Below are 11,365 nucleotides of genomic sequence, written 5' to 3' on the forward strand. Positions count from 1 at the left end.
TCTAGCTAGTTCCAGGCCAGCTTGGGCTACAAAGCCAGAATCTATCTCAAAAAAAACAAAACAAAACAAACAAACCAAAAAATAAAGTGTCTCACTACACTGCCCAGACTGGCTCTAAACTCTTCATCTCAAGCAATCCACTTGCCTTGTCATCCAAGTGGTTAGGACTATAGGTAAGGGTAGAGCATCATGACCAAAAATATTAAAATTTTTGAGCTGGGTATAGTGGTGTACACCTTTAATCCCAGCACAAAGGGGCCTAAGGCAGGAGGATTACAAGTTTGAGGCTAGTGTGAGATACAGAGCAAGACCTGTCTCAATAAACAACAACAAAAGATGAAAAGAAAATTATTAAAAAAGACATCCTCTAACTCTCCCTTTAAAATGATGCTTTGTAAATCCCTGCCTTTATCTAAAGTAAAGATATCATCTGAACTTTATTGTCTGTACTTTCACCCTTTAAGAAATAGCTTGTAACTTTACTGTTTTGATAAATCACTTAATGATGCTCAAAAATGATGTAAGTATAAGAAAGTAAAAGTTGAATGTTAGGACTATAAACTTTAAAAACACCTGTAAATTCAATGTGACAATCTAAACTCAAAAAACATGGGTAAATTAATGAGCAAATAATTTGCAAACTTGGTAGGGACCATGGTTTGATCTGTGTGTACTATATGTATGCATTAACTATCATACTGAACCCCCTTAATGTTAATCATTAATGTGTGTTAATGATTTAAAAAAGATCCAACTGACTGAAAGATGTCAATGAAAGGTGCATTTTGCATAAACAGACAAATATAAAGAGGGAAAAGTCAAGTATATTTTACAGGAAGATTCTAAGTAAAAATGAATTATTTTTTTCTGTATTGTATGTGAAATGTATTTTTCCCCTAACACTAGCAAAGTAGTAACAATTTCCATATTCTTGTGGAAAAATGACCATCCATTCCTAAGTAATAATTATCTTTTACAGGTTTGGGAACACCTATACTGTCCCAAAGAAACCTAGTTTTCAGAATATCTCTGACCCTGTTCTATTACTAATCTAAATGCTAATTTAGAAAGTTTCTCCTTGTAAACAAAATGGCACAAATCCTTAAGCAGGACTCTAGTTAGCAATGAAGGAACACATGCATCTAATGATGCAATAGTAGGAACACCAGAGGATTTCTCATACAAACCGGATCATTTCTGTCCACCGAACAGCTTCTTGAAGCTCCATTAGCCTCTCTTTGTATTGGTTTCTCTCCATGAGTACTCGGGCCATTTCTACTCTAGTAAACCGCTTCCTTTGGGCTGTGGGAATGTCACTCTATAATAACAAGGGGCAAATCACATTGGGAGTTTAGGTATGTTTTGGTGTTACTCTCAGACTTAAACAAAATCTTAAAATTTTAAACATTTCTTAATTTTTAACTTTAATAAGATGACTTTAAAAATGTCCTTATAAAATAAAATAATCAGACACTCAATTTATTGCTTATGACCAAAAAGATAAGAGGTAAGCAACTTAATTTTGGAGTATAAACACTGATATTTGAATTATAATTTGATAAAAAGTTACAAATTAAAAATATTTTTTATTTATGCCTGCATGTGTGTAAGTATACTACATGCATACAATGCCTGTGGAGGTCAGACGAGAACATTGGATTCCCTGGAACTGGAGTTACACACAGTTGTTAGCTGCTTTTTGGGTGCTGGGAACCAAACCCAGGTCCTCTGTAAGAGTAACCAGTGCCCTTAACCCCTGAGCCATCTCTCCAGCCCCCTAAATTACATATTTTTAACTAAAACCAAAAAAGTTAACTTTCTAAAAGATTTTAATGTACCCTTATTAATTTTCTTGGAAATGTTATACTAACATTTTAAATTCATGTTCTGGGTCATTCAGAAAATAGTTACAATGTAGCTCAAAAAGAGGTTCATATATCTCAAACTACCAATCCATTTAAATATTCAGGAGCTAGCATAAGTAGTCAACCTATTACTCTGTTCCTAAGGAACCCACTGTAACAGTCACAAAAATACCAGCAGAGATATAAGATGGAATCACTATACTAGCCAGCATTGCTACTAGAAAGAACAGGATGTGGGTATGGAAAGATACACAGGGTACAAACTCCAAAGAGCATGGCTAGGTTAACTTCCTTCTGCTGCTTTCTCAGCTCTCTTCTGGGGAAGAAGGTGGGTTTAATGATGGTGCTTTTGTTTTGTTGAGAGGATTATATTTATTTTGGATCAAAGCTGAAGCCTTCAGTCAGAGAAAAACTGAACTTAGTCCTCAGCATTCCTTCACCTCCTACTACAGAACTAGGCCTCTTTTTTATGGGTGGGGGGGGGTTTGTTGTTGTTGTTTGCTTTTTGAGACAGGGTCTCCCAGCTGGCCTGGAACTCACTACATAGATGACCAGGCTAGCCTTGATCTCACAGAGAACCTCCTGCCTCTGACTTCCAAGTACTGGGATTAAATGGTGTGTGCCACCACTCCTGGTAGAACTTGGCCTCTTTAAACAAAAGTCAACCACAAATAACAAAAGGCCTGAATTTCCCAATACAGCAATCCCACTACTAGGGATATACTCAGAAAACTTTTCGCAAGTCTCAACACTAAGGCTTGTACTACAATGTTTCACTTTTGTTTTTTTTTTTTTAGACAGTCTTATTAAGTAATCCAGGCTAGTCCAGACTGACCTGTTACACTAGCTCAAACTTGCCATCCTCTTGCCTCAGCTTCCTATGAGCTGGATTACAGGCAAGCACCATTATGCCTGACTTATTATTTTTAATTTTATTTATTTATTTTTTATTTTACGTGTATGTGTGTATTGCCTACATGTAGGTAAGTGCACTCGTGTCGTGTAATGCCCTCAGAGGTCAGAAGCTGTCGGATCCGCTGAGACTGGAGTTATGGACAGTTGTTGGCTGCCATGTGGGTGCTTGGATTCAAACCCGGATCTTCTGCAAAAACAGTGCTCTAAATTGCTGAGCCATCTCTCCACCCTTCATGCCTGACTTATTATAATGTTTACCAACAGCACTGTGTTGTTGCAGAAGACCCGGGTTCGAATCCCACCACCCACATGGCAGCTAACAACTGTCCATAACTCCAGTCCCAGGGGATCCGACAGTCTCTTCTGACCTCCGAGGGCATTGCACGACATGGGTGCACTTACCTACACGCATATACATTGAAAAAAAAAAAAAAGCTAAAAACCTTACTATTCATTAACAAGAAAACAGATAAATTATGGAGCACTCACATAATAGGATGCTATGAATCAACTATAGTACTATATTACAATACAGACAAATCTCAAAACTTCATACTGTCAAGACCAGCAAGTCTCCAAGACTGAACATTGTCCTTTAGTCTCTAGACTGAATCCAGGACTTCAAGCAAGCAAGCACTCTATCATGGAGGCACACCCTCTGCCCATAAAGGTAGTATGAAACATGAAAAACATACTTTGTAGGGATATATAGATGTAGACTATTTAATTTCTGAATTTACAAATGTGTTATTTTATCATTTTATAAAAGAATTAAGATGCTGGGTGTAGTGGCACACACCTTTAATCCCAGCACTTAAGAGGCAGAGGCAGGTGTTTCTCTGTGAGTTCAAGGCCAGCTGGGGTTACAAGGAGACCAGGAAGGATGGAAGGATGGGAGGGAGGGAGGGAGGGAGATAGAGTGAGAGAAAGAAAGAGAGAAAAGAAAAAGAACCTGAAGAACCTGGGTTGGTTCCCAATACCCACATGGTGGCCACAGGCACTGCATGCAAATAGTGCATTTATAGACATCCAGGCAAAGCACTCATATACAATAAAAGAAAGTATTGAAAGTTAGTTGTTACCTATATAGATTTAATATGCTCTTATAAATTCCACTTCAAAATGTTATGAAATGTTAGCTATATATGTGTGTCCTAGTTTCCTTTCTGTTTTTGTGATAAAACACTTTGACCACAGCAACTTAGGGGAAGGAAGGATTTATCTGGTTTGCACTTCTAGAACATGGTCCCTCATTGATGGAAGTCAAGGCAGAAACTCAAGCAGGAGCATGAAGTAGAAGCATGGAAGACCACTACTTGCTAGCTCACTCTCTGGCCCATGCTTAGCTAGCTTTCTTATACAGTCTAAGACCACCAGCCAGGAGACAGTACCACCCACTATAGGTTGGGCTCTCCTACATCAATTAACAGTCAAGACAGTCCCTCATAGAACTGTCTACAGACCAACCTGATAAAGACAAATACTCAATTGAGACTCCTTTTTCAGGCAATTCTAGGATATGACAGTGATAACTAGGACCACCATCCATCCGTCCATCCACCCATCCACTCATCCATCCATCCATCTATATTTGTGATATAATAAAAAAATTTTTTGAGACGGTCTCACTAGGAAGCCCTAGCTGGCCTGGAACTCACAAAGATCTACTAGCCTCAGCCTCCCAAGTGCTGGGATTAAAGGGTACACTACCACAAAGGGCTCAAATTATTTTTCAGTTAAGCAGATGATAAAGGACTGTGTTTTCCTCTAGGGGTGAGAGACATGTTTGGTAAAGTTTCAGTTTATTTTCACATTACATTTATTTATTAAGTATATCTGTGTGTGTATACACGTATGTGGATGCATGCATGCCACATCATGCAGAGGACAACTTGCAGAAGTTGGTTCTCTCTTCCCACCATGTGGGTCATGGGGGTTGAACTCTGGTTGTCAGGTCTGGCAGCAAGTATCTTTAACTGCTAAGCTATCTTGACAGTCCATTTAAAACATGTTGTCCTAGTTTGTTTCTTCATTGCTGTGACAAAACACTCTGACCAAGACCAACTTGGGAAGGAAAGGGTTTATTTAGCTTCCATCTCCCAGGTCACAGTTCATCAGGAAGCCCAAGGTAGGAACTCAGGGCAGGAACCTGGAGGCAGGAGCTGGAGCACAGGCCATGGAGGAATACTGCTTACTGGCTAGCTCCCCTGGTCCCTGCTCAGCCTGCTTTCCCATGCAACACAGGCCCACCTTCCCATGGGTGGCACCACCCACAGTGGGCTGGGCCCTCCCACATCATTCAAAAATCAAGAAGGTACCCCATGGACGTGACCAGTCCAAAGAAGGAAACTGCCCAACAGAGGCTCCCTCGACCCAGGTGTGTCAAGTTGACACTAAAGCTATCCAGCACATGTTTCACATTTTTTTTGTGTGCATGTTGGGGTGCTTGTGGAGGGTCAAGTTCAGGTAGTCAGGCTTCATGGCAAGTGCTTTTACCAGCTGAACCATCTCACTGATCCATGTTCTAGTTCTTAAATTTGGCTTTGACTTATAAAAATTTATTATGATTCAGAACATATGTTTTATATTAGCTTTTAAAAAATGTGTGTGTATGTGTCTATATGTGCACATGTATACAGGTGTCTACAGAGGCCAGAAAAGGTTGTCAGATCCCCTAGATAGGCAATTGTGAGTTACAGACATGAGTTCTGGGAACTGAACTTGGGTCTTCTCCAGGAGTAGCAAACTAACTGCTGAGCCATTTCTACAACCCCAATTTACAATTTACACCTATTTTTGTATGTATTATATATTCTAGTAAAAAGCACAAAGACTGAAGGAACGCCACATGACCCTTCTGTCCAGGACATTCATTTATCTCAAACTTGAATTTCAATCTGAAAGCATCTATCATAATACTCATCTAGAGGCTAGAGAGATGGCTCAGAAGTTAAGAGCACTGTCTGCTCTTACAAAGGGCCTGGGTTCAACTCCCACTACCCATATGGTGGCTAAAACCATCTATAACTCCAGCTCCGGGGGATCTGACACCCACTTCTGATTTCTGTGGGCAATATCCAAAACGTACACGTACATGCATACAGGCAACATACTCATACACGTAAAATAAAAAATTAAAAAGAAAAAGAATAATCATTTAGAGGCTGGAGAGATTTCCAACATTTCATCTGTATGTGTGAAGCCACCCACTCATCTTTTTACAGGGCTGTTGTCTTTCCTTCATCTCTTTGGTCCCCTCCCTCCTGGCCTCATGCTGGGGACCAGATCTTTCTGGCCAGTTAGGATTCTGAACATTGACTTGAACCACAAGTGAATCTTTCTCCTAGTGACTCCAATAAAAGTATAATTAAAAAAAAAAAGCTCTGCAGTTAAGAGCATTGGCTACTCTTGCAGAGGACCCAGGTTCAGTTCCCAATACCCATGTAGTGGCTAACAACCATCTTTAACTCCAGTTCCAGGGGATTCAAGGCCCTCTTCCATGGCAACTGTACAGATGGGTGCACTTATGTACATATGGGCAAAATATTCATACACATAATACACAAATAAGTTATTTTTTAAAGAAGTTTTTTTAATGTTAAAAAATGATACTTTAGTATTCTAGCAGCACTATATAAGAAGCTCCTGTCCATTCTTTTCTACATATGTATGTAGCAACAACATGGGCTAATTGGCAAGCACTTAAGTTCTAGAATTCATCTTTTCATGTTAAATATTGTTTATTATCATGATTTCTTTTTTTTTTATTTTATGTGTATGTGTGTATTGCCTGCATGTAGGTAAGTGCACCTGTATCGTGCAATGCCCTTGGAGGACAGAAGAGGCCATTGGATCTCCTGGAACTGGAGTTACGGACAGTTTTTAGCTACCATGTGGGTGCTGGGATTAGAACCTGGGTCTTCTGCAAGAACAACCAGTGTTCTTAACTGCTGAGCCATCTCTCCAGCCTAATGATTTCATAGTCCTAAATCAAAATCTGAGGCCTGGGATATAGCTCAGTAGTAGAGCACTTGCCTAATGCATACAAGGCCTAGGTTCAATCCCCAAAGCAAAGGAAAAGAACAAAATAAAATCAAACAAAAACAATCCTGAGACAGTCCCAGGTGGCTCTAAGCTTCTTGGATTTAAACATGTAAGCAATCTAGATGTGGTGGCCCCTGCCTGTAAGACCAGTACTCTGGAGGCTGAGACAAAATGGGGAGTGTCAGTTTGAAGCTAGTCTGTGAACACAGGTCAAAGCACTGAACTACAGAGGAAAAGTGAGCACAGAACCTATAACTAAAAAAAACTTAGCATGTGGATACCATGAGGAAGCATGAGCTAGCTTATTAATAATATTTAAACATATCTTCTTTTTAAGAGCTTTATAATGCTATATCTGAATATTAGCATGGTATTTCCAAAATACCTAATACTTGTAAGAAAAAAGTTCCAAATTATAGACTTACATCATCATCATCTTTAGCTTTTTGCCTTGCATCTTCAGCTTCTGCACGAGCTCTGAGGGAAGAAAAAAATTAAGCACATTATTTGAATTGAATTCATCATTTTAAAGTAATGAAAGAGGAGCTGGAGAGATGGCCCAGTGGTTAAGAGCACTGGCTGCTCTTGCAGAGGACCCAGGTTCAGTTCCCAGCACCCACATGGTGGCCAACAACTCTCTTTAACTCCAGTTCCAAGGGATACGATGCTCTCTTCTCTTGCCTCTGCCGGCATTGCAGGCATGGGGGCACTTACATATGTGCAGGCAAAACACTATTACACACAAAATTTAAAAATAATAAAAATTAAATTAATAAAAGAATATGTAAACACAATTTAAATTGCCACAGAAGGTAGCAGAAAAATGCCTTCATCTTAGAAAAATGACATTATTTTACTTCTTAAAAACAACAACAACAAAAAGCAGGCTGGGCAAGGTGTGGTGGCACACACCATTAATACCAGAATTTTGGAAACTGGGACATGAGGATCAGGTAGGTGTTCAAGGTCATTCTTGGATATACAGTAAATTTAAAGTCAGGTGGACTGCACGAGGCCCTGTCTCAGAAAATAAACAAATTAATAAAACCAATAGGTCAGCCACAGCAGCACAGGCCTATAACTTCATCTTGAGAGGCTGAGGACAGAGGATCGGGTGTCCAGGGCCATCCTCTGTTATACACAGTGAATTAGAGGCCAGCCTGGGTTACATAAGACTCTATCCCAAGGAAGAAAAACAACAAAATCAAGCTAAGTGAAGGAAAATAAAGAATTTTAATTTCCTTATTATCAAAGATGTTATAGCAGTTCTAATTTTTGACACCAAGATGAACTGGGCAGTGGGAGATAAAGCACAGAAAAAAGTACTTTTTGGTTAACAGGCTGGTAAGTAGAGAAGGACAAATGGCTGGGGGCCTTCACTCTCTCTAGGCAGCACTTGGTCCTTCCTGGTTTGAGTGGGCTGGAAGCCTCAGTCTCAGGGCTATTCCTGTACTCCTTTGTGGCACCCTGGCAAAGAGTTTGGTTTAGAACAGGCATGTCCAATCTGTGGCCTGAGGTGGCATGTGTCCCAGGATACCCATGAATGCAGTCCAACACATTTGTAGATGACATCATGTTGCAATGTCAGAAGGCTGGGCATGTCTGGTTTAGAGCAACTGCTAAAACTTACTTCCTGAGCTCTTCTTCCAGTTCTTTGTTCTTTTCCTCTAGCTTCAGCTTTGCTTGTTTCACAGCCTCCAATTCCCCCTGTAGCACATCTTTCTCACAGGTCAGCTCATCCACTTTTGCTATTAAATCATTCTTCACTACATTCAAAGCATTTCTAAGAAACACATATTTCAAATACATCATTACAAATAAATACCCTTACCATCTTTGAGCTATTCCTTTGCAGATCAAAATAAACTTTCTAATCATAAAACTGGGCATCTGAATACTTTAAGACATTGTACCTGATGCTTTTGATAGACAAAGGCCAAAAGAACACAAAGCAATAGTTTTGTTCTTCATACCTGGCAAGCAAATAATGGGTAAAAGAGGACAGACCACCAATAAAAAAAAATCAGCATTAAGAAAGATTAAACTTAAAAAATAGCTTTCTAAAGCTACTATTATAAGTTCCAAAAAGGTATTACAAAAAAATAGTCAAATTACTTCTTAAATCACCTTTAGTAACTAATGAGAAATTAATTTAAATTAGAAAGAAACTGAAATAAAAAAATTAAGATCCAGTATATTTGACTACAGTAGGTATAACCTCATTTACAGCTAGCTGCATTCTATATGGACATACACAGTTATTTCAAAATTGCTCTGACATAGGAAATTGACAAGTGGGCCCAGTCTGCTGCTTCACATGACAAAGGACCTGTTCTATTAAACAATACCCTAACCTGTTGCTTGAAGATCTTACGACTCCACAAAATGTACCCTAGAATGCACAACTATGAAGGAGAGCTCTACAGAAGAGGCTCAGTAAAAATCAAAACATTTTTGAAGAAATATAAGAAACCCAAAGGAAAAACAATATGAAAATGGCACATCAACGAGGGGGAAAGGGTTCAAGACACATCCAGAATACTGAGAGAAAGGCATAGAAGATACTTGTAGAGTGGAAAGGAAATGAAAATCTATGTTTCTAAAAAAAGTAACAGAGCAATAAAACTTAACCTATGGGGGCAAAGTAGGACTCAATACCTATTTTGTGTGTGTGCACACATGCACATGCCCACACACAGAGAATGATGGAGACAACACCACACTGTGTTAAGCTAATATAAGTCATTGACTTCAACAAGAAAATTCATTAGCTTTTATTCCTTGTTCAACTTTCATACTTACTTGGTTTCCAGCAGTTGTGTATTCTCTAGTATGAGATTCTCAACTTCACGACCCATTCCTACCAAAAGAAAAATAATAAACTTTAAAAATAAATGTATCAAAAATTATATAAGCTACAGTAATAAGATTTCTTTTATCTGACATTTAATCTTATTTTGTGTACTTAATTGATATACCTATTGAATGAATAATAAAATTATCAAGTCATCACAGACTAAAGCTAAAAATTTTCTTGGTTAATCTTTTTGTTGCTGCTTGCTTTGTTAGATCTTGCTGTGTTGCTCAGAATGACTCAAACTCCTGGGCTCAAGCGATTTGCCTACCTCATCTTGCCAATTAGCTGGTATAGCACATTTAAGCCACCACTCCCAGCTTTTGTTGACCAGTTCTTTTAATCTATTATTCTACATTTTGTTTCTCATAGATAATATTTCAAAAGGATCAAGACTTTTCTGCCAGGTATTCTTAACAAGTAGCATTATTTAAGGGAAAAGAGAAAACAGTGGCACTAATATGCACCAGAAACTGTTTCTAAATCACAGCTGCTAGTGAAGGCTTCTGCCTAAAAATTAGGTCTCATTAATAGAGAATAAGCAGGAATAAGGCCAAAGACAAAACCCCAAGGCAGATGAAACCTTACCAAAGAAATTATGGTCTTAAAGCCCATGCATTCCATGTAAAGCAAAAACAAAGAACAAGAAATGTTTTATGTAAGAAACAGCATGAAAACAGATTATTAATCTATAAAGTTCTATGCATGATATGAAAAATATCTGATTCACAATGTTATGACTTAATGCATGATGTGCAAAAGGCAGAAATAAAGATGATTTCCTTCATTCACAAGGATGCTCACTGATAAAAAAACTACCAATTCTTTCCCACAATAAAATTGAATATAATATTGAAAGCTCCAAATCAATAACATAAAGTACCCTACAAAGTGCCTCACATGAAATAATATCCAGTTGTCACTTTCTAGAACTGTGTTTAATATTTCAATGAGTATTTTCATATAAGTATGCAGAATATTTAATGTAAGATCCAATATAGCAATCTTTAGGGAAAATAAAGCTACCTGGTTCTCATAAGACACTGAAGAAATAGAAAGAATGTTGAAGAAGGAAAAAAACAAAAACAAAACAAAACCAAAAAAAGACCCATCCCAAGAAAAACAAAGCAAAAAAATCTATCACTCATTCCAAGAATCATGAGGTAATGTTGGAAAGTGACATACAGTAGAAGTAACATTTTAAGTCAGGAAAATAAGAAAATATTTCTAAAGAAAACTAGTTAAGGTCAAGCAGTTAACATGTTCTTTTACTTAAAAAAAAAAAAAAGTTAATATACCAAATGATTTTGTAATTACTTAAAGCAAATAAAACCAACCTGGGAATGTTAAAATTTTAATGCTGACATATGTGTTCCTATTTTATTTCCAATGCATTTTTTTGAATATTCTCAAAACTCAGAAATAGTACCATATTCAATTATCTATGTATTGATCACAAAGGGGCAAGGGGATTCTAAAAGTTTCCAAATTCCAGCTCCAAAATGATGCAAAGATATTTGCCTTAAATATAGCATAAACTTTTCAATAAAGCTATAGATACAGAAAAATGTAGTTTAGACTGGTTGAAAAAAAGCTTATATAATAACTGGGACTGCTATAAACTCTCAAACATTTACAGAAGCATAAAAGCTAAAAATATATGCAGAGCAAAAAAAAAAAAAAAAAA

The 11,365-nt window shown here is 37.8% G+C and overlaps 1 protein-coding gene across 22 annotated transcripts in view; it reads right to left on the reverse strand.

Annotated features, from left to right (window-relative positions):
* Positions 1-11,365, reverse strand: part of Spag9 (sperm associated antigen 9) — a 159,187-nt gene that overhangs the window by 38,763 nt on the left and 109,059 nt on the right. For 12 of the 22 annotated variants that reach the window (XM_029566107.1, XM_029566102.1, XM_029566101.1 and 9 more), the window contains 4 exons: positions 9,627-9,684; positions 8,455-8,607; positions 7,250-7,301; positions 1,188-1,318 (listed from right to left, as the gene is read on the reverse strand). In XM_029566107.1, the coding sequence (XP_029421967.1) occupies positions 1,188-1,318; positions 7,250-7,301; positions 8,455-8,607; positions 9,627-9,684 (394 nt within the window). Of the gene's footprint in view, positions 1-1,187; positions 1,319-7,249; positions 7,302-8,454; positions 8,608-9,626; positions 9,685-10,266; positions 10,282-11,365 lie in introns of all 22 variants that reach the window. The other 10 variants (XM_029566104.1, XM_008838386.3, XM_029566106.1 and 7 more) reach the window with 1 other exon arrangement.

This window comes from Nannospalax galili, unplaced genomic scaffold, assembly GCF_000622305.1.
Source record: "Nannospalax galili isolate Female #2095 unplaced genomic scaffold, S.galili_v1.0 scaffold95, whole genome shotgun sequence".
NCBI lineage: Eukaryota > Metazoa > Chordata > Mammalia > Rodentia > Spalacidae > Nannospalax > Nannospalax galili.